The sequence below is a fragment of the Lutjanus erythropterus genome, chromosome 9 (assembly GCF_056507025.1).
Source record: "Lutjanus erythropterus isolate fLutEry1 chromosome 9, fLutEry1.hap2, whole genome shotgun sequence".
NCBI classification, from domain to species: Eukaryota; Metazoa; Chordata; class Actinopteri; order Lutjaniformes; family Lutjanidae; genus Lutjanus; species Lutjanus erythropterus.
The window spans coordinates 5,751,426-5,776,586 of NC_139325.1; the positions used below are offsets into that span (position 1 = coordinate 5,751,426).

At 39.4% G+C, this 25,161-nt stretch overlaps 1 protein-coding gene across 1 annotated transcript; it reads right to left on the reverse strand.

Annotated features, from left to right (window-relative positions):
• Window positions 1–5,875: 5,875 nt before the first annotated feature.
• On the reverse strand, window positions 5,876–24,947 carry mrap2a (melanocortin 2 receptor accessory protein 2a). The gene is made up of 4 exons (XM_084725604.1): window positions 24,767–24,947; window positions 20,878–20,977; window positions 6,494–6,678; window positions 5,876–6,460 (listed from the first exon to the last, which is right to left on the reverse strand). The coding sequence occupies exons 1-4, from the start codon at window positions 24,885–24,887 to the stop codon at window positions 6,159–6,161; spliced, it is 708 nt and encodes a 235-aa protein (XP_084581730.1). The 5' UTR covers window positions 24,888–24,947; the 3' UTR covers window positions 5,876–6,158.
• Window positions 24,948–25,161: the final 214 nt, after the last annotated feature.

A 25,161-nucleotide genomic window follows, 5' to 3' on the forward strand; every position in this document is an offset into this window, starting at 1 on the left:
GCTGCCTTCGCCATAGACAGTTTGCCACATGTGCCTCTCGTTGTTGTTTGTATTAAGATATTTTGAATGAGGTACTCGTTGAAAGGGACTGGGCCAGGGAACAGTTTCAAAACTGATTGAAGTTGACACACACTTGCTAGGATTTTTGACTTTTATTAGACTACACTAGGCATAGGGGTGATGTCTCTTTTGTATTTTTGTTTTAAAACTCGACAAGGTAGGTAGCTACAGGCTTCCCTTTTGTTTTTTTCTTTTTTATCCACTGTAGGCAGTTGTTAAGCCCCATTTTGGGAGCTCTCTTTCAGTTTTATTCTTTTCTTTGAGTTGAGCAGCACTCATTGGTCCTGTCGCCTGCTTTGATGCCTCTTTTTTTGTGTACTTGTCTCTTTAACTGCGGTACAAATAAATAACTTTAACTTTACCGATTACAACTGGTTTTATGTTCCTTCCTTTTTCCCATCACGAGCTAAGGGACGTAACACAGTCCTACTCTTTATGCTGATTAAATCATGTTTTGGTAAAAATCTGACAGAAATCTAGGAACATTTTTATAAAAATATATATATATTTTAAAACAAATATGATTGTAATGGCACATTTTTACCCCTCATGTCATCAGTAGTTCTTGTTAGTTTAAACACATTTAAATTGTTTGAAGTTGTGGATTCTTGTCTGGGACGAGGCTGTTTTCTGACACAGAGCAAGTTTAAAGCAAACGTTCTCCTCTCAAAACACGTTATTTATAGTGACTTCGCATATTTTATATCTCCATTCTAGCAGCTAATGCGCTAAACTCTTCCAACTATCAACACATCTGAGATCTCACTCTGCTGTATTAATTATCAGAGGTAGATGGAGCCAGTCGCTCTCTGCTGCCACCCAGAGGTTGACGATGTGTAAACCAGCAGCATTCAGATGAACGCTGAGGTTCTGTGCGCCACCAAGCTCCTATCTCTTCTATTGAGAGGATCCAACCATGCATGTACAACTCATAGTGAGAGTAAATGGATATCTTAAAACATTTTTAACAACACATTTTAGTGCACATCATACATTTTATTCACTAACTGCACAATATTGACATTGTTCATTTAAAGAAATCTACAGTATATATTTTAAAATAATTAAGTCTTCTCTGAAGTTTTAGGATGTGGGGAGAGGTGGGGCAGCACCTAGCGCCGTCTGTTGACCAGCTGCCACTGTTATACAGCTTTAAAATAATATTAAAATCTTTAGTGGGGTGGTGTCCTGCTGTTGGTCCTGCTAGTCCAGCTCTCACTGCTGAGTAGCTGCTGTTTAAGAGACACTAAACACCCCCATTGTTCAAACTCAGCAACACAAAATGTCATGGGGGCACATATAACCCTGAGCAGGGTCTCATGCGCCGTCCCTGAGGGTGAACTACACAGAGGATTAACACAAGCAGAGCATGATCCACAGCAGAAGCATATTTAAAATGAGATTAAATTAAAAAAAGGTCTCCACTGAGAGCTGGAGCTGGATCTGGGCACAAAGAGCAGCAAAATCAAACGAAAGCAGCAGACTAAAATAATGCTACTATATGGTAAATACAGTCAAATTCACACTGCCGCTCCAAGAGCTGCAGAGGACTGTACGGTGAGATGTAGATAATACCGCTCACGGATCAAGGGCATGGCGAGGCAGATTTATTTTTACACATTACAAGTAAACTCAATGTACTTTTACATTCAGATTAATACAGTGCATATAGAAAAATACATTCAATTAAATGTAAGAAGTGCAGCAAAGACATTAACAAACCTTGCAATCAGCCCACACACATACAGACACACAAACCACAAACAAGGAGACAACAACAGTCAGGAGGAAAGTATTCTGTTGGCTTCGAATGTGGACACAGTTGTGAGTGAAATTTTGGATTTCAGTGAAAAATAAAAGTAAAAATTCTCCACTTAGTCCATTACACTAACAGCTAATACAATAAAACAGCCATTTATCATGTTTAGACTCACATTTGAGCGATCAAGGGCTCTCTTGAGTAGGTTAGGAACACTGTGTTAGTGTCTTCTATTGTACATAGTAATGTGGAATGACTGCACAGTACAGCACTGATCATTATAAATAAAATTTCAGCTGTATGTACCAAGTAGAATAGTTGCTTTCTTGTGACCTGTTTTCTAAATGCATATTTGATAGGACCACTTTACCACTTATTTTGTTTGTAGGTCATCTACCAGCAGTAGAATGTCCTCCATCTGCAGTTTGTTTTTCTCTTTTTTTCCAATTCAGCTACTTTCTTATTATTTAATCCCTGTTTATAACAAAGAAATTTATTAGACTGTTGATTGGGGCTGAACAATTTTGAAAAAATATCTAACTGTGATTAATTTGACTGATATTGCAATTCTGATATGAGTACCCTTTGTCTGATTGGCTGGTCCTGCTCTGAAGGTACATGTGATTAATCATGTGATCACTTGAGTCTGTTCTTATCCTGCATCCATGTAGTGTCAAAATAATGGAAACAAATGAGTTCCCGACAGCACAAGTACACAACTTGTTGAGTTGTTGACGTCATATAGAATGAAAGTAAGTAGTAAGTAGTTTCTTCATAAATGTGTCTTGTTCTTCACATTCAGAGAAAGAAGTGCTTTACTTCACAGCTGGCTGCTTTGATCATTCTTAAGTGTACTTCTTAGAAGTTTGATAAATGCACACCCAGACACGTACAGGGGTGGAGGGGCTTTAAGTCCTGAAGTAAAATGTTACAATTAGCGTCTGTGTAAAGTCAAAGTCAGCTGTTTCTGCACTTTGTCTGCCACTTGTGTTAGTTTGTGTTGGCAAGTGACCTAAAAAATTGTGAGGGACAGGTATGTGTCCAGACGTCCAAAAAAAAAAAAAAGAAAAAAAAAAAAAGAAATTCTTGGAGCCACAGCTTAAATGTTTTCAATTAAAGCTGCAAGTAGCATTGATCAAACCCTCACATCCCTGTGCATGTCAGGGTGTGAGGGCCCAATTGGTCGACATGTCTCTGAATTTTCAAATGTTTTGGACATCCAACAGGAATTTTTGGCATTCCAGACACTGTGACACTGGTATGTGCAATCGTGAGACATTCACAGTGAAAAGTTTATGTTTTTGACAAGTAGCACGGTTGTGGTGTCACAGCAAATTTCAATATTTCAGCATAAAACAGGAAGTTGTCGTAATTTCAGTATACATCGTCAAATCCTACCCATATTTCTCATCATTGCACCAACTACTGGCAACAAGAAGTAAGCCTTGTGTGACAATCTTTTGAATTACAGTGTCCGCAATCATCACTTCTTGCAGCTTTAATTTAAAATGTTATGGTAATTAAGTGCAGAAGAGATTGTTATTAGTTGTATATTTAGTCTCATGTTGAAATGCATTACATACAGTCAGGGTTTATCCAGCAGTATGTGTTAAAAATCAAATATAACCCTGTGAGCCCTATCCTAAAACCAAAGTTTAGTCTTGAACTTACAGTGTTGGACATTTACATAAATGAACTTCCATTACATTCAAGTTCTTACAAGTTGATAAAGCCTAATTGCCGCCTGCTAAATCTCTCAGTATTTCACAGTATTCTACAGCTTTTAAATCTGGTGCTGTGACGAAATTCCCATGCTGGCGTTTTAAGTCAACCAGCGAAGAGGCAGGTACAGCATTGTGGAGCCTATGGTGGAAAACAGTTGGCACTGATGAGAGTAGCCATATGTCACTTCCTTCTATCACACTGAATTCTGGGTGCAAACAAACACCTTTAAAGTGCCAGCACCCAACAGAGAAGACTAGCATCATTTTCATGCACGTAAACATTGGAAATGTAATTAGTTTACCATGACCATGACCTTGGTGGAGTTCCTGCCAGACTAATACAGACTCATGTCCTCCAATGACGTAAAGGCAGTATATTTGCTACACATATTCAGTCTGTCGGTGTTCAGTTACATTTTCTACATGACATGCATGACTTTTGTCCTTGAACCCATCAAATAGAGATAAGCTGAAAGAAGGAGCTAAAAAAAGAAACATTCATTTCCATCTCTGTAACATGTCAGTAATGGAGAGCAGCACCCCTCTGCTGTCATGTAGAGCATGTACTGAGTTTTGTAGAGCAGGGCTCAGACTTGCTACATTCTATTTTTGTCTATTTTTGTCACAATGCACCAAAAGGGGCAGAGCAGGTTATGTACCCAGTACGAAAAAGATCCTGTCAAACCAGTGGCTGAGGCAGAGAACGACCATTACAGTGTTTTTTCCATCATGAGTGAATTATTTCATATCTTGAGAAAATGAGCTTTGTCACCTGGAGAAATGGGTGGGATGGATGGTTGTTGGTCCGTGATCCATGCAGATCACCTCCAACGGTTCGGCCTGGATGTGACCTGCAGACTAAATGAAACCTTCACAGTGTGACATACAGTTTTACTGTCACTTTACTTTTTAAAGTAATAATTCCCCGAATCTCGGGCATTCTTGTCATCATAGACATCATGAGACAGATCATTAAGTCGTTATATTTCTTGTAACTCTGTAAATATCTGCTGTCTTGACTTCTACACACAGCTCTGCTCAGCTCACCAGAACAGATCTGTGTCTGTCTGGCACAGGCTTCAGTGTTGATTGGTTATTACACATTTCCTCTAACCAATCAGACAGTGCTGTGGGTGGGAAATTGAGACAGACTACTAAGTATAGACTGCACAGTGTATAAGTATATATTACATATACTATAGTATAGTATAATTCAGTAGAGTATATGTATTATTATTTTATTTACCATTATATTTCTAATTTAACCCTAATCCCATTTTTTGTCTTTTTAGCTGATCTGAAAAATGAGCTGAGTTGTGATTCGATCCCAAATGCATAGATGTCATCTTGACAACTGTATCATGTGATGTAAGATGAAAATTTAAGATCAGCCAGTACTGTTGCACACTGGTGAATGAAGACAATTGCCAGATTTGTGTCACAATTCCTGTCCCAAACTTGACCTAACAAGACACACTGTAACAAGTACCAGTTATTGATCAACGAATCATACTGTTCTCCTGTCTGGGACAGGCAGAAATGGCGTTGTGTCTTTCTGTTAGAGATAACATTCAGAAAAGTCCTCAACATATAAGGAGAAGACGAGCCCAACTGCAGCTTCACAGGTGATCAGTGATCTTTCTCTTGTGATAAATTATCTTGTTGTATTGAGATAATCAGCCTCTTGTTTTCTCAAGATGATGAGATACATTTTTGATGAGACAACCAGCTTTGTTATCTTGAAATAACAAAGTAATTGACCCAAAAACAAAATAATATTTTGAGATATCAAAATAATTAAAACCTTCATCATGAGAAAACAAACTTTGTTACCTCAAGAAAAGTAATAATTAACCCATCATCATGACGAAACAAGCTTTGTTATCTTGAGATCACTAAATAAGCAACCTGTTGGCTTAAAAAAACCAGCGTTGTTTTCTTGAGATAACAAAATAATTAACCCATTATAAAGAGACAACAAACTTTTTTATCTCAGGAAAAAAAAAAATTAACCTGTTGAAATAACTAATCTTGTGTGGCTCAAGGAAGAGTAGTTGCTACCTTGGTGGTGGCTAATGGGGATCCAATTAAATAAATAAGTCGCCAAAAAACAATGTTTATTATCTCAAGATAATGAAATAATTAACCATAATCACAATTATCTTGAAATGACAAAATAATAAACCAATTATCACAAGAAAACAAACTATTATCTTGAGATAGAAAGATAAACTAACCTGTTATCATGAGAAAATGGGCTTTGTTTTCTCAAGATAACAGAATAATTAACTTGTGAGATAACGGCATTTAGAAAATAACTGTAAGCGTGGTCATTCTCAGCTTCCGTAGTAACTTAACATTTGTAATAGAATTTCTTTTTGGTCACATTTCTTGTCTTTTGCAGTTCTCCATAAATGAATATTATGATGGGCTGCCAGTCTGCAGCATTTCAGTCCAGCTAAAACACAACAACAGCTGGTTTCACACCATTAAAGACAGAATTTCTACAAACAAGATGGAAAGTGAAGTTCTGCCAGTGAGCATAGACTCCCTTTGGTACATCAGTGTATTTTGTCACCACTATTTGAATGTCTGGAAGTTCAAACACATCATCGTCACACTTGATGAGTAGCTGTTCTCAGCTCTCCGGGCCTGATGTATGTGAAATCACTGTGCTCATTCTGGTCCCGCCCCTCCACAATGATTGGCAGCTCTGGCTCTCCCAGCAGCAGGTCGTCCTCCCCGACAGTCGAGCTGTGCTCAGAGTTCACACAGTTTGGGATGCTGAAGTGGGCCAGCAGGATGGATTCTTTGTCCGTCCTTTCTCCTGCCACTGCCAGCTCCTGCAGGAGCGTGCCATCCTCCACCTCCAGACTGCTGCTGGGCCTCCTGAGGCAGCTGCCTCCTCCTCCTCCTCCTCCTCCTCCTCCTCCTGCTGCCGCTCCTCCACCCACACCTCCCGCTGTGCTCCACGGGGCTCTGGAGCTCACCTGGTCCTCCTTGGACACGTAGCACTGGAAAAGAGAGCGGGACGAGTCCAGACCACTGGGGTGGGGAGGAGGGGCTCCATTGTTGAGGTTGGTGTCCATGTAGCCAATCAGACGAGGCCGCTTCTCACATGGCTGAGCAGTGCTGCTACATGCAGAGGAAAAGACAGAGAGAGAGGATGCTGTGTACTTTCAGTTTAGAATTCAGTGTGCTGCAAAGGATTATGTCTTTTAAAAACCTTTCACTGACAAAACAACTGGTGTGGTGGCTTATGGTTATGTTTTGTTCTTTGTTCTTTGTGGTCTTTCTTGTTATTCGAACTGCTAATAAATAAAATAATGTGTAAAGGGGCAAGTGAAAATGGATTTTGTGCAAATAAATATCTGACCCACTTGCCTGACTGGGCAAATGAGAAAAAACATTCATATCAAATCCTTTCCTGGTTTCTGGACATTCTGTGTTGGTACAGAACGACTGCCACAGTGACAAATGAAGATACATCTGCACACAACTGATCAGAAACCTGGATACTCACAGAATCATGTATACAGGGGTATGAATAACATTTCTCATGTTCCATGCAAATACCATATCCTGAATATGATCAAAAAACCAGGGTAAGACTTTTCAGTGTAGTAGGAGACATCTTGTGTCCAGCAGTTATTTATCAGTATGTTCATTCAATAGATTTTTTTTTAATTATTATTAAAGCGAAGAGGTAGGTGTACACATAAGAATTTTATTGAAGTTAATGAACTTCTTTGGTGAAAAATCACATCACACCCCAATTATTATTGAAAGCTGAGCATTTTTTATATTAAAATATGTCTGGGAGGGATCCTTAACCCTGCTGCAGACGTGCTGTAACAGATTTAATATGACGGAGTTTAATAAGGGCAGTTTTGTTACTCCTCAGATTTGATTAATTCATAAAAAAGAGGGAAGACTGATTAAAATCATCCTGTGCAAAGTATCGCTTCAGGTAAAAGTCAGAATTGTCCCAACTAATATTTGAGTGATTATTTCTGGAGTGGATTCATATTTCATTTAGGCTGACTTTTTAATGTTATGTTGGTCCATCAGCATCTCTGTGTCCCAGCAGCACGATGCAGAGTGATGTAGTGATCATCTGAGTTCAGTAGCAGATCAGACATTCAGTGTCCCCACTGGTGTTCAGTATAACTGTCCAGAGATCAGTGCTTTACTCTGCTACACATCACTTCGCTATGTCACCTGCATGAGCACACCTTGCAAGGATGTTGGCAGTTAGCCACTGACAATATTTTTTGCAGTCTAAAATCAATAAGCTTAAATAGTTAAGTCAATTAGGAAGACATTATCAAATAGCCTAGTAAATCATTATTTCTTCAGGTTTCACTGTTATTATTTTGCAGTCTACACTGTGTTCTGTGAAATGTTGCTCAGAGCTGCATCTATAAACTTCATTTTCAAAGAATTATGAGGTTTCTGTTGGTCTATTAACTTCAAACTGCTCAGACTAAATATGGGATACCACATTGATCAATTCTGGGAGCTGTTCCTTCTGTTCTTTATGCTACCCATGGCTCACATAATCCACTAGCATAACATCAGATGATACACAGCTGTACCTTTCATTCACACCCTCTGACACCAGTAAATTAGGTTTGCTACATCTATCTACCATCTGACATAAAGAGCTGAATGTCCCAGAGCTTCTTAAAATTTTTCCTCGATGGTCCTGAACACATCATAAAACAAATACAGCCACTCCGGGCTCCCCTGACTCTAGACATAAAGCCAGCTACAACAAAAATCTGGGTGTTATCTTAGATAGTCGGGGTGTAATGATTCACTCATGCATCAGATGCATCAGGCTTTAATATGTAAGATATGAGTGCATTGATTCAGACGGCTTGTATCGGTAAAAAGATGAACATGAATCAGAAAGAAATCGATGCAGCACTAGCATATCTATACGTCTCATTAGGACGTGCATATGTTTCCTTTTTGGTATCAGGGAGCTGCTGCTGTAACTTTCCTGTTTTCTCTCTCCTCCTGCCTCTACCTGCACCGCTCTCGCTGGACGCTCACACAAAACAAGCGCTCCCTCCTCCCTCTCCTGTCTCCTCCTCATTTCATCACAATAGATGGTGCTGAAAACAGACAGTGAAAGAACTGATGTCTCACTGCGTCGCACCACCAAACTTTCACAAGGCGCAAGTAGAATAAGTTGGGCTGGGACCTAAGGCTGATGGAGCAGCCTCCCTCTGAGCATCACATCAGGTGGAACTGCTGATGCTTTTAAGTCTCATTTCCAAACTTACTTTTATTGAAAGGCTTTTCCAAACAGCTGACAGACCACCCTTCTGTGGCCCTGAGATACTGAATGTTTTTCTTTGAGGGTTTTTTTTTTTTTAAATCTTTCTTATATTTTATGCAGGTGTATGTTTATTTTTGTACAGCATAAATGTATATACTATGTTTATATCTACACTGTAAAAATGAAAAAGTTGAGAAAATTATCTCAACTAAAGTTTATAGGTCAGAAAAACGTTTTAAAGTTTATTTCAAAACTGGAGTTTGGGTTGGGCTCAAAATTCGAAAATCTGGTGTAGCATGTTGTCATCTCAGCTATTTTTTTTTTATTTTATTTTTTACAGTGTATATGTATGCTTGTTTCTTTATTCCAATGCTTTATTATTGACTTCTTGTAATTGTCCCTAATCTAGCTTTGTTTTTAATTCTTCTGACTGTGGAAAGCACTTTGTGCTTGTTGCTGAAAAAGTTCTCTATAAATAAATCTTATTATCATCTATTTTGTCATTCTTTTTATTCACAATGGAGCCATCACTTCCCTGTTAATGACCTTTTCATTTGAACCTGTAATGTGAAGCACTTTGTAAAGTGTGTTTCAGTATGATATGAATTATTGCTCATCCTTCTGACGTTTCCTAATGATGACTGAGATATCACCCTGTGATGTTCACAGGTACATATGGTGAAATATTGGTACAGGAGCTATAAATAACCACAGGCATGTATAATGACAGCTGTTCTGATGCTGTTGGAGAACCTCACTGATGTGACAATCTGTTCAATTGCTTTTCTTCTTTGCATCTCACTGACAGGTCTGATGAGTGGTGGAGGGGCACAAGTATCCATATGCAAACAGATGTTTGCAGGGTTCTACATCCATTTATGGCTAATTGTGTAAAAGTGGAAATGAAGCCTGTGCATGTCAACCTGGTTCCACATTTATTGAGATGAATGCCTGCCCACTGGGAGCAGGCTGAACATCTGGTCCCTGGAAATGCTGCTTGCAGTTTCCGTTGAAAACTGCTGTATGGCTGAGTGCAGTGTTCTTGAGAAATTTACGTCGGATCGACTTTACACTTGACACAGCCTTGAGTCCTCAACGATACAGACGCTGAGTGTGAAGTCGACCGGGTGAACGGTTCTTGAGGTACGTCAAGGACAGTCATACACACAGACATTCCTTCTTTTATAGCTAGATGATGCTGCAACAACACCATCTATTGGCCTAATGGAACCAAATATGTCAGGTTCACTCAGACATCATATCTACATATGTTCACTAAATATGGTTTCAAAGTCTTGAGAGATATGACATTTTTTGTAATATGATGCCTGCCAACAGCATTTAAATGTTCAAAGTAATTTCTGCCGCTAGAATCCCCTTTCATAGTAAAATAATAACAAAAGACTGACTTTAATGATGTCACAAAGTAGCATGATATCATGGGAAAACAACTACCATAGCTGATGAAAATCTATCTGACATACTCAGGCAGATATAATTTTTATGGATGAGGTAATATCAACGTTTTATTCATGTTATGTTTAGTCATATTCGCTGACTTCCTTCCTCATACTGTTTTCCTGGAAGTTATAGCAACTAGTGAGCAACAGCCAGCAGGAAATGCACTGTTACCTTCAATAAAATACTTGTTGGAACCATTTAGTATAATGTAAGTAAACAACTCAGCAAAATATATATCATATGTCTGGTGGTTTTAGACATTTTGATGTGGCTTTCACAAATATGTAGGAAATATCAGAAATCTGAAAAAAAAAACTTTTTCCAGCTTGGTCCGAATATGTTCTGAACCCAGTTTGGAGACAAAATTTGAAGAAGGTGAGGTAGTCAGAAATCAGATTTGAACAAAATTCAAAATGGCAGAAAAACAATCTAAACAGGCTTGGCTTATAAGGATAGATTCATCGAGACCTAATGTTGCAGGCCAAAATGTACAATTACAATATGTGAAGATACGTCTAGATATGTGAAGGACATCCAGACTTTCAAAGTTTTATAAATCTGATAAACAGAATGACAGATGTCTGTCTTTGTGTCTACACAGTTTTAGTTGTGAATCAGAGTTTTATCTATCTGGTCCTTGGAGGTGGATGTTGTTTTCTTCCCTAGAACTTCGGTGACAGAGTTCATTCAGTTCAGTCAACATACACAACATGATGCTGTTACAGTCAATAAATAACTGTGCAGAAGTTTGTACGCTACAGATCTACAGATAGACTGGTGCAGACGATAATCCTTAAATGACAAACTATTGTTTTTGTTGTTAAATAGTTTCTTAGTCATGTGCCACCAAAAAAAATTAAAGAATGAGCAAATTAATCATATGTACGCTTAAATCTAGTCAGTCCTGTGCTTATGAAGGCTGTTTAACGTCTCTGTTTGACTCTAATGAAGATATTTCGTCTGTCACTTCATGAAACTGATTGGAGAAACATCTTGTGCTTAACTTTTCTCGACTCTGAGCAGACTGCTGTAACATCATGACTCAGTCACTGATGTGCTCTGTGTTTGAAAGTCTCTCTTGCTGACTGAACAGAATCTGGTACCTCCAGCGTAGAACTGAGGACACATATTGCGGTGAGGTTCTGCTCACAGGCAGACATCAAAGACAGGAGGGGAGAGACACACTCATGGCTCAGATGTCTTCTTTTGCATGCACTAAATATCAGCATCTCTCTGATATATATATATATATAGTAACTAGGACAGGTGTTGCAAATGAGACTTCCCAGGGCAATCGACCTGAATCCACCACGGAGCATACACTAAGAGCACAAACAGCAAAAAATCTAAGCATAGGAAGAAACACAAAATACTAATCTATCTGAACTGCATGTACAATGTAAAAAATGTGTAAAATGAAGCCAAGTTGGCTGTTTGGTTGACTGACAACAGACAGACAGCGATGCCAGGAGACAAGCTGACAATGTCAGTGGTCCAACACTGACTGGAGAGACGTCACACTCAAATACAACACCGGCTATCAATTGTTTAAGCTGTCTGCAACTTTTCCAAAGACCCATCGTGCTGTTAAGGTTGTATTTAACTCGCTGACGTGGCTTCAAGAGTTTTTGAATCATCTGTCATCTTCCATTAGAGAAATGAGGGTGTAGCCAGCGTCAGATGTGTCCAGATGTGGTGATGGCAGATAAGCAGACTGTCAAAACGCACAGTAACGGCTAGTCCTGTAACAAGCAGTGTGATGTGTAGTTAACTACGCACAGTTCAATTACTATTTTCTTTTTCTTCCACAATCTGTTTATTAATATGAACAAATAAATGACAACAATACAAACAATGCAATAACATTTGGATGGTACAATAGTGACAAAGCAAAAGTGCATGTAAAGACCAAAATAAAACCACACGAATCCAGGACAGGACAAGAACTAAGCAATACTAAAATAATAATAATAAGAAGAAGAAGAAGAACAAGAAGAAGAAGAAGAAGAAGAAGAAGAAGAAGAAGAAAAAAAATAAAAATAAATAAATAAATAATTAAATAAATAAATAATGTCATGTAGTTGGTCAATCTACTGCTCATTATGTGTAAATACTGCGGGACAGGTACCTGATCAGTCACTCAGGGGTCTCTCAGAAGTCCAGTTCTTGTACTTATTTAAAAAAGGTCCCACATCTTACTAAATTTTCTCAGGGAACCATTCTTTATGCACCTGATTTTTTCCAGACTGACACAATTAAGTATTTCTTTTGTCCATACTATATGTGATGGGGCTGTTGAAGATTTCCACTTGAGCATTATCAAGCGTCTGGCTAGTAGGGTGACAAAGACTATAAAGGCTGCCTCTAGGGAGGAGAGTGGCATCGAAGGCAAGGATACACCAAATAGTGCAGTCATAGCATTAGGTTTAATCAGTTTCCCAGTAACCTTGGACACCGACCTGAAGATTTCCTCCCAGTAACATTGCAAAGCAGAACAAGACCAAAACATGTGAACATGGCTCACTGGAGCTTGATGACACCTGTTACATGTTGGGTCCACAGCTTTATAAATTCAAGAGAGCCTAACCTTTGTAACCTTTATGGGTGTGATGCACAACTTTACACTGGATCAGTCCATGTTTTGCTCAGATAGATGATTTATGTACTTTATCAAGGGCATCCTCCCAGAGTTCCTCAGTAATCTCCTCCCAGAGATCTGCCTCCCAGAGTGATTTAATGGAATTTAAGGAAACCAGATGTAAGGAATGAATCTGAGCGTAAAAATGTGACATCATTCCTTTCAGAACTGGTGCTGGTTTAAGAATGTGTCCAATGGTGATTCAAAAGGTAGACTGGGAAACGTTCAGTTACTAATTTAACTACAATTTGCAATAGTTGTGTGGTAGTTTAACTACATTCAAATCTCAGTAAATTCATCAGCATTTTTTTTTCATTGTTGAGAACGTGTGACAAACATAAGAATGACAAAGACAGACATAATGAACACAGTACATACAGACAGTAACATAAAGGACTTACACTGATGATGTAGCTAAGACTGGGAGTAGTGATGTTGAGATCAACTTAGATGGTCAAGACTGTGTATGAGTGAGTGGGTATGTGTGTGTGCATGTTTGTAAGAGAGGCAGTGATCAATATGTACTGATCTACAGAGTATGTTTGGGGACGGTAGGAAAAATAAATAAATAAATACATAAATAAACAAAAATAAATTAATATTTTCTATCATCATCAATGTGTGACGCAACACGTGATGAAATTAGTAAGATATACTTAATAATATTAAAAAATTTTCATGATATTACATTATTAGAAAAAACATTATGATGAGGAGAAAAAAGCACAATATAATATGATAATATACATTAGAGGTAAGAGTAATTAATAACATGGTGATGAGGGGTGAGGTCAGACCGAAGGGGGAATCAGGGCGTCCCCACCAGGGGCCCCTGCAACATGTCTAGAAGCCCCCACAGGAGACAAGAGGGGCGGGTCAGTGAGTGCTAAGTACAAGTACTTACATTTGGGTACTTGCTGATACTGTGTACTGATATGAGTACTTAATAATGCCATTATACAGTTCTTACAATAACTCTAAAAACATGTTTATGTTTGTTTTCATCAGATGGTCCTCACTTTCTTACTCTAACAAATTGTTGTTGCTGTTTCCCGCTGCTCAGATTCTTCGGCCCATCTCACACTCCATTGTCCCCTCACTCAAGATCAAGACCCCAAGATACTTGAACTCCCTCACTTGGGGTAAGGACTCATTCCCTACTTGGACTAGACAATCCATCGGTTTCCTGCTGAGAACCACGGCGTCAGAGTTAGAGGTGTTGATCCTCATCCCAGCTGCTTCACACTCAGATACAAACTGATCCAGTGAGCGCTGGAGGTCACAGACTGATGATGCCATGAGAACCACATCATCTGCAAAAAGCAGCTTTGCAATCCTCAGGCCACCGAACTGTAGGGTATTATGTTCACTCTACTGCACTGTTGTGATGAAAAGAGAACTTAGCCGAAAGGCAAAGCTCTCAATCTACCGGTTAGTCTTCGTTCCTAATCTCACCTATGGTCATGAAGGATGGGTCATGACTGAAAGAACAAGATTGCGGGTACAAGCGACCGAAATGAGTTTTCTCAGGAGGGTGGCTGGCATCTCCTTTAGGGATAGGGTGAGAAGCTCAGTCATCCATGAGGACCTCAGAGTAGAGCCACTGCTCCTTTGTGTAGAAAGGAGCCAGTCGAGGTGGTTTGGGCATCTTGTAAGGATGCCACCTGGTTGCCTCCCTAGGGAGGTGATCCGGGCACATCCAGCTGGGAGGAGGCCACAGGACAAACTGAGGACTGAGGCCTCGGGATCCCACAGTCAGAGCTGGTTAATGTAGCTGGGGAAAAGGATGTCTGGGTTCCCCTGCTGGAACTGTTACCTCTGCGACCTGATTTTGGATAAGCGGTTGAAGATGGACGTATATTTCAGTAGGAATAATTCCACATTATTTGCAGAGCTGAGTTTATTGTTACTGTTGGATAACATTGAGGATAACAAGTGGCAGCCAAGAAAAGAGGCTAAGCTTTAGCAAACTCCTTGAACTCTGTGCCGTGTTGGTTCTTTACATGTTTTATCACAATCCTTGTGTTATAGCTGCTTTTTTTTGTGACGTGGTATCAGGTGTGGTGGTCTTGTGGTAGTGTTATGAGTATGAGTATGAGTACATGAGCACAATTATCAGACCGATATCCAATACTGGTATCAGTGTCGGTGCATTCCTAACACTGGGTCATGTAGTTCATTCATTCATTCATTTTCTGTAACCGCTTATTCCGTGAGGGTCGCGGGCTGCTGGAGCCTATCCCAGCTGACATTGGGTGAGAGGTGGGGTTCACCCTGGACAAGTCGCCAGTTCATCACAGGGCTGACACATAGACAACCACTCTCACACCTACGGGCAATTTTGTGTCACCAATTAACCTAGCATGCATGCCTTTGGACTGGGGGAGGAAGCCGGAGAACCCGGAGAGAACATGCAAACTTCACACAGAAAGGCCCTGCCCCAGCCGGGGAGCTGGGGGATCGAACTCAGGACCTTCTAGCTGTGAGGCGGCAGTGCTAACCACTGCACCACTGTCCCGTCTTTTGCCACCCTGTCATGTAGTTTATGTAGTTAATTACAAACTACATTCTAAAAATACTCTCTGACATTTGACTTTTTTTGCACTATGGCACAGTGGCACAGTTCACTGGCCACAGATGTCATGTAATGACAATCACCTGCTATTTGATTAAAATCAACTGTGATTTCCAATCAAGATGTCTGTGAACAAACATCATGGAATTTCCCTAGAAATATAGTATTTACCTGATGCCAGCTCAACGACTGCTCCCTCTCATCTCTTAAAATACATCCTTGAGCTGCCCTTGGAGAAAACTGACCTGCCCTAGTCACTACTAGCAAGAGGTCAACTTTTGGAGCTAGTGCAAGCTACTTTTGTTGCAAAAGATTTTGCAACACTGACTAAACCCAAGAGTTGTTGAGACATTTCAGTCCGAAACAAAGTGGTAAACCATCAGACTAACAGGCGGACATCACTAACCCTGGAGCCACACTGTGAGCAGAGATACAGAGGAGGGGAAAGATGTACACCCGTGACTCGGATGCATTCATTTTATTCAGTTATAAATATTGTTTTGGGATCTCATTGACATATCTAGGACGAGCGTTTCAAATGAGAGTCAAGGCATCAACTTGAATCCACCATAGAGCATACACTAACAAGCACAAACTAAAATATAGCCTACAGAGTAAATAAAATCTAAATATAAGCTATCATTAACCATCTAGACACCAGCAGAATGTTGCTGCAGTTCACTGAGAATCCTCGCTTTAATGACAATTTTCCTACTCAAGCCAAACAAACAGCTCTGTCTCAAAAAAACAGGAAGAATCTGACAATTACAAGTTGATTTCATTTAAAAAGAACATAATTTCCCCTTTAATTTGATACCACTTGTGCTTTTTTAGACCAACATATTTCTAAAAACACCACACAAAACAACAAGTACCACTAAAACTACAGTAATTAGTTGTGATGGAATGAATCTCAGTCTGCCTGAAAGAAGAGAAAGTAACTTCAGGTCAGTTTTATGACAATTATTATCCACAACATTTCTCTGTTTGCTTCCTGAGTCAACAATCAGTCTGACAACAACATATCATCACTGGATAAGACTGAACTTTCAAAATAAAAGAGAAATGTAAGGCTGCAACTTAACTATTTTCATAGTCAATTAATCAGTTGATTGTGTAATTGATTGATAGATTAAAAGTTGTTTGGTCAATAAAATGTCAGAAAATGGTGAAAAATATTGATCAGTGTTTCCCAGCGTCCAAGATGACGTCCTCAACTGCCTTCTTCCCATAGTGCATCCTGGTGCCATGTGTTCCCCAGGTAAGCGATGCACACGCACCCGACCATCCACGTGATGTAAAAGAAAACGTGATTCATCAGACCAGGCCACCTTCTTCCATTGCTCTGTGGTCCAGTTCTGATGCTCACGTGTCCATTGTTGGTGCTTTGGATGGAGGACAGGGGTCAACATGGACACCCTGACTGGTCTGCAGCTATGCAGCCCCATACACAACAAACTGTGATGCACTGTGTATTCTGACACCTTTCTATCAGAACCAGCATTAACTTCTTCAGCATATTTGAGCAACAGTAGCTCGTCTGTTGGATCAGACCACACAGGACAGCTTTCACTCCCCACATGCATCAGTGAGCCTTGGCCGCCCATGACCCTGTCACCGATTCACCACTGTTCCTTCATTGGACCACTTTTGATAGATACTGACCACTGCAGACCATGAACACCCCACAAGAGCTGCAGGTTTGGAGATGCAATTTTCTATACTTACAGAAACAAACAGCAGTTACTGTATAAGCTCAGATAGCGGACACAGAACACTCTCCGCTCCTTTAAACTGACAGGTAAATAGTATGAAATGCACTCTACTAGCAATATTTGTTTTATTGTATAATTACTACTTATCACAAGGACCTCAAATGAATTTAATAAAAGGTATTAACGTTTTGTGTAAAGCAACAATAAAACACAGAAAAATGTCTTAGTAACCACCCAGCCAAATTTGAATGATTTTAAAAAAATACTAAGTATATAAAATTAGGTCTCAAAATCATGAAAAAATGAAACACTGCTCTGAAACACTGGGGATATGTCCACTCCACTGTCTCAGTGTCAAACACCACTACAACCTGAAATCATCTAAAACATGGACGCTCCTTCTAGCAGCTTTATTGGACATGTCCAGACCTGTTTGAGACAGCAGAGCCAGAAGATGGTGACAGGATGGTATTTTTTTTTCTTCTGTGTCAGGTTGTTGGAACTGAAGTGAACTGCTGGGCTGAGTTGTAGTGTTGGGGAACCGTGGCTCCAGTATGTTTCACATCTGCCCAAAAAATCCTGAACAAAGAAATCATGAAGAACATTTTAATGGTCTAACTCGACAATTTAGTACTACATGTTTCTCAGATTTGCAGAATGTGTTTAGATTGCACAGTTTTGAGCGTATTTTTTGGCCATAATGGGAGTTATCGCTATATTGACATGTATGATTCCAGTGAACAATTTCCAGTGATAAACATGTTATCTTCACTTAAAGACTATTTTTACAGAGGACAGAGGACTGATACAGAGCTCTGTCACATGGTGCAACAACCTGAATCACCTGAAGTTTAGTATCAGCGAAACCAATGAGCTGCTGGTGGACTACAATGCTTCTAATATAATGCTGTGCACAGAAGCAACAAACTGTAAAACACGGATTCTTCACGTCTTCAGCCCGGCTGCAGCACAACTGATCTGTATGATCAGCACAGTTTCAAGGTGGGTCAAGATTAGTGTCACCAATTCCGTATCTGACAAACTGTGACAATAATAATGGCCAGAAAATCATTTTTGCGGAACTTTGTCACTGTGAAGTTGCCCTTTTGGATATGAAATTCCATCACTTCATCATGTTATACTATTGGACATTTGAAATTCTGTCCTAAAATAGCATATGAAACCTTGAGTTATGGCCAAAATGTGTTTTGTGAGGTCATACTGACCTTTGACCACCAAAATCGAATAAGTTTTATTCTTGAGTCCAAGTGGATGTTTGTGCTGAATTTGAAGAAATTCCCTTAAGGTGTGAGATAATTCATTCACATTCATAAGAATGTAATGGATAGACAACCTGAAAACAGAGTGCTTCCCACCACAGCTGTTGCCAGTCTGGAGGCAACACAAAGCCACTCATTGGTCTAAAAGACCAATGTGTAGGATTTAGTGCAAACATTCTGACTAATCTCCCCTTGCAAATGTCTAGGAGAACCTATGGTGGCTGCAAAACTTGTGAAAATTCAGAAGGCTGTATTGAAACAAGGCTGTAGAAACATGGCGATGCAACATGGTGACCTCAGAGGAAGAGGACCCGTGCCCTTTGTAGATATAAAGAACTCATTCAAACAGCTTAATTGCACCAGGTGCAGCTAGGGATGTCCCGATACAACTTTTTCACTTCCGATACGATACTGATATTGCAGCCTTGAGTATTGGCCGATACCGATATCGATACGATACGATATCAGCACGAATCATACATACTTTTATTACTTATTTTGTAGTGTGGAATGTTAGAAAAGGCTTGATCAAGTGATGTTACTCAAACAGAGAACAATAGTCAGCAACCAGAGTCACCTATGGATGGAAGTGCTGGAGCGGAAAATGGACTGCTTATCGGAGCGCTTATATCAGAGATTTTAGATGCAGTCCGATAAAATCCTATACTTGTTTTTTGGCTGATATCGGACCAATATCCGATATCAATATCAGATCGGGACACCCCTAGGTGCAGCTGTGTTGCATTACGGCTGCACTGGAGCTGATCGCAGCCATTCTACACAAAGCTTGTGATTCCACCAGCAGCACCTCGGCGCGTCCCAGAAGCGTCTCTCCGCTCTGCTTCAAATATGCGCCAAGTCTATTTTTAATGGATGCCACATCAGTTAGCACAGAGCAGATCAAATGGTCAAGAAGTCAGACACAGAAAAAGCAGACAGAATCCAATTAATTAATCAAAACTAAATAAATAAATAAATAAATAGATAAAATAAAAGACCCCATGCAAGACTCACAATCATAAAGACATACAGAAGAGACTATTCAACCACGTAGCCTGTTAATCCATGGTAGAAACACAAAGAACAAGGAAAGAGGACCTAATCAACAAAATCTGAGCAAGTAAACAAAATCAGGCGAGCAAAACACTCTGCTGCCACTTCTGAAACACTGCTGGAGGGGCTTGCAACCATGTGGAGGATGGATCAGAGTCCTGCATTAAATATAGATAATATCATGCAACATGTTACAGAAAAATAATTCTGCGTTGTCCAAAATGTCTAGATATAAAATATTATACATAAATGCACTGATGTAGTTTCACGTTTTTAAACTTCGTGGTTGATAGTTGGATGATATCTCATATAATTTGCAATGTAATGTGATTGGAGATATTCATGAAATTATTTTATAACATTATTACTTGTTATTACGTGGCTTTGTTAAACACTCGATTCTGATTGGTCAATTACAACATTCTAAGGTCTGTTATTTCTTTATGACTGATTATGAAGAGCAGGTCATTTCTATGGATGCAGTTCTCATCACAGATTCTGGAGAAGCAAAATGATGATTTTTAAATCTATAAAATAATGTAAAAATTGATATTTTGTATCAAATTATTGATGTTTTTTGGTAGGTAACCATGTTATAAGCAGAATAATGTACAGCAAGCGATCAATCTTGTGAAATTAATCCTGACAGGGTGATGCAGTCCCGACGTGAAGCGGACATTGTCCCTCATGTATCACCAAGAAATACGGTTATGCGTTTCTAATGTAGCCTCACTGCCACATTTCTCAGTTATTCTCCTCTCTTCTTGTCCCACTAATGTGTGACCCGCATAGCTCAGCTGTAAAACTTTGTAAAACTGTATGAAGCGCCTTTTAAAGCACTGGTGACATTTGAAGCCTGAGAAGTCACCACTCTTGTGATATTTGTCATTCAACGTGAGCTGTATTGAAACAGCACACCTCTAAGGAGTCAAACGAACTTTGAAGCTTTGCCCATGTCTAGATCATAGAAAGATATGACTTATTTTAAAGGTTAAATAAGTGTTAAAAAATGTAACATTTAGTGAACTCCATAAGACATCAAATATTCCTTCTGGTGGAGATGATGTCTACATCTAATAAAAACTGAATCACTAGAAGGTTGGCCCGTTACAAACCCCCTCTTCTGAAGAATGAGTGATAAACTCATGATGTTAGTCCACACATGACTGACACATGAATCCTTATCTGAAAGTTTCTGCCTGAAGACATCCTGTGAGTTTGGTTTACTTGACTGTATTCGGATGTCTAAATAAAACTTTCCGTCTGACAGTGGTATGAGTACAGCAGGGCACATTGAACTGAGCCGCATTGCAATGACTCACTCAGGATGTGGAGCTCCGGTCTTGGTCAGGAGTGTGAGCAGGAAAAACATAAAGATGACAAACACAGCCAGGCCCACCCAGAAGCCGATCACTATGGAGTCTATAGAATAAAACACAAAAACAAGACACAATCATCATTATTAAACCATAATTAAGGAAACATTAAATGGAATTATGTTATATACTACAGAAGTATTTTATTATATTGAGAGGCAATAAAATCTTGTACACCAGACATGTTTCCACAGGACGGTTAGAGAAAGTCATTGTGATGCTATAGAAAATGTATATAATCTCACTACTGAGTCACACAGACACACTGCAAAAACATGTATGAATATTAATAAACAAGTAAAAGTATCTGGAGGAAAGGCCACAAGATCAATAAACAAGAAGGATTAATCTTCAGGGGATCATTAATATTCACAGTAAATTTCATGCCGATTTAGCCAACATGTGTCTTATCAACAGTGCTGACAGGGTGGCTGGCAGCCCATCCCTGCATGTCATTCCCCCGCTCTCTCTCCCCTCTTTCCTGTCCTCGCTTCAGCTGTCCTATCAAATAAAGGCATAAGCCAAAAAAAAAAAAAACTATTTAAAAAAACAGGCTGATGTGTTGGCAGAGCTGGTCTTAAGTTTACAGAGAGCCCAAAATAGAGAGAGTTCGACCTCTGGGGAGCCTGAACATGCTCAGTAAATAAAGGTGGTGCTAGAGAGAAAAACAAAGGCTCATCACAGTCATATATATAGATCATGAAAGGATCATGAAGGAATATGTCACTCAGCAAATGTTTAGTGATATTATTTGTGAAATGCAGTGGTGAAAAGAGTAAGTAAAAGTACAAAGTACTCATCTCAAAAGCTACTATTAGTAGCTAGTATTAGTTTTAGGGTCCTCCCTCCTGTTTCTGTTGCTTCACTTCCTGTCTTTGTCTGTTTTCCTGCCCTTTTGATTTCTGATTAGCTTTGCCTGCCCCTAATTAGTTCCTTCTGTATTTAGTTGTGGGCTCAGTCCTAAACCGGCCCCTACAACCTCGCCCTGAAGCAAGCAGGCTGCAGGCTAACAAACCACGCTCCTCTCTGGTGCAGCACCTCTGTTGTGTCCGTGATGGAGGAAACGCCACGAGGTGTGGCTATTTCCAAGGATGAGTAATAAGATACTTTTGATACATTTTTCGTGCACACATGATGGAATGACGTGATGAAAAAATTGTCATCAAAAAACAGATGTGGCCAAAGATGCATGGGAGCAAGTATTTCTCTAATTTAATGAATCATTTTTCTCTTTCACAAGTTCATTTTGTCATGAAGGTGATGAGTGTGTCACATCTTGCACCTTACATCTTTGTCAATGCTGTTCATAAGATTACCGTTTTAATATTTATTCATCATGATGAATGTTCCTGTTTCTGCCAGAGACAGATGGGGGCTTCCCAAAGCTTGCAGGTGTATTTACAGCCTCCCCCTTATTTGTGTAGGAGCCGGTTTAGGAATGAGCCCTGGTGTTTCTTCATCAGTTCATCTTCATCTTTTGTGTTCCTGTCTCTTGCTTCGTGTGTTGGATTGTTTGCTTGGATTCTGGACTTCTGTCTGTCATCAGCATGAACCTTTTATGTGTTTTGACTGTTTCCTGTTATGAAATGGTTTCACTGAAGTTACCTCTCCTGCTGAGTCTGTGCTTGGATCTACTGTCTTATGTTTCTGCTTGACACACTATGATGTCAAGATATTTGAAGGAAAATGGGTTCTACACCCAAGAGTCCCCCTTTATAGACACACAAACTTTAAGCCCAAATCCATGCAGTTTGGGGCAAAAAAAAAAAAGTTTTATTTTGCCTATCCCGTTTGAATATATCTACATACTGAGGTCCATAAAGAGTGTGGAATATCTTCTTGTGGATTCAATGAGCTCAGCTGTCTTCATGAGTGATGATGTTAGTCCTCACAGCAACTAAGGTTGAACAATTATCAATTATCAAAATCACAATAAGGGCTACTGAGAATTTCAAATCACAGGATTTGCAATATCTGATAAGACAGTTTTTGTTTGTAACATTATTGTGGTGCAGCAGAGACGTGATCAGATTCTACAGACTTAAGAAAACATCTTTGTAGGGCTGCAAATAATGATTATTTCCATTATTAATTCATCTGCCAATCATTTTTAGGATTGATCAATTAGTTGTTTGGTCCACAAAATGTCCTCAAATGTCAATCAGTGTTTCCCAAAGTCAAAGATGACATCTTCAAATGTCTTGTTTTGTCCACAACTCAAAGATATTCAGTTTACTGTCAGAGAGGAGCAAAGAAACTAGAAAATATTCACATTTGAGGAGCAGAAATCAGAGAATTTTGCCAATTTTCTTAAAAAAAAAAAAGATCCAAACTGACAAATCAATTATCAAAATAGGTGCCAAGTAATTTAATAGTTAACAACTAATCAATTAATCAATTAATTAACAAATCATTGCAGTTCTACATCATTTAGTACAGATCAGATGTAAAAATGACGTAAAAAGTAGCATTCCCTCTAATATTTCAAATCATATCACATTTGCAATATCAGTAAAAATAATCACAATCAGATTTTTTTGTATTATTATTGTTCTGTCCTAAGAGCAACCATTTCATTGTGAGCACAGTTTTTGAAACTTGTCCTCTCTGTATAAAAATGACCAACAGTGACCTCTAGGATAATCACAGCCTTATGAAACCTCACAACCACAGACTACATACCTGGAGCTTTCAGTTGGATGGATGTCTTTCTTGTGTATATTGACAGTAAGGGGTTTGGTGATCCCCAGAACTGAAATGCTCACTATCCTGTTGCTGAAAAATGATTGCAGAAATCTGCTGAAGTCAACAGTTTTTTAAACCGAATCACTGCAAGACTTTTTCTGTGGTGTTCCTCCTGGTCTCCGTGTCCTAATGTGCTAATGTGGTATTTTGATCTGTGTAATAAATATGTATAATAAATGGTATAAACTCAAAAACTATATATATCATGCGATGCTGATAGTATCAGCACTGCATGAGGCATGTTTGACAAATACAACTTCATGTGTCATATGCTCTTTTTGCTCAAGGCCTGGTGAACTCAAGAACTCAATTACAGTCCGACAGACATTGGCAAATATTGTCCTGATATTGATTTATCCCAGCTATATCTGTGTCAGCATACATGTTGTCTGATGTGTACCTATATGAAAACTTGCAGACTGTTTTTATACATGTAGGGATGCACAGTCGCAATATAATTGAAATCGTAATATGACCCAGTGCAGAATCAGAACCACATTGCAATTTTCTGAAAAAAGAAAAATGTGTGAGAAGAGCATTATAAAGAAGAACTAGTGCTGCAGAGATGCCCTGGTTTGCCTTGTTTTCCAGCAGAAAGAAATCCAAATGTCAAATCATCACTATTTTAATAGTGATATACATTAGTAAAAATGAAAACTGTGGTGCAAAAAATATGATTGCCACTAATCTAATATATATATATATATATAGATTTTGCTTGATCTGTATTTGTTATTTAGTATATTTAGAATGAGTAACTTTTCATTGCCCTGATGTCATTTAGGACAACAACAAGTGTTAACCCCTTTTGAGGGATCACTGCAAAAAATCCGCACTTATGTTTATTATATCTCTACAAAGAATATCAGCTGTTATTCTGATATCAGGATTCTTTCACTCTCTAATATCGCCATCAGCTCCAAGAACCCACTACTGGTCGGGCTCTATTTATTATCATCATTATTATTTTGTAAGTGATGAAACTGATCGCTGAGACTCCAGAGCTAATGTTGCAGTAAACCTGTCAGATGACACAGATGAATAACTTCGCTTCAGTTTCACAGTGATGAACATGAACAGGTGTACTCACAGCGGTGCGCCTCGAGTCCTTCAAAAGACACCGGCTCCTCGTCGTCATAGTATTCATACCTCCACTCATAGTCCGGGACTGGAGACGCGCCGGTGCCGTTTGGACCGTCAGCGCCTGACATGTCAGAGAGACTCTGAACCAGACTGAGCCGCGGACCGTCTCCTCTGAGCCTGTGGGATTCCTCCAGTTATCCCGCTCAGATCTCCCCGAACATCTCAGTGCGTAATGGCGCACACTGGTGTGGAGCGTCGGAGTGCTGCAACACACTGAACATGAACGACACACAGCAGAGAAGCACACACACACACACACACACACACACACACACACACACACACACACACACACACACACACACACACACACACACTGCTTTGCTGTGAGAGCTGCTGCGC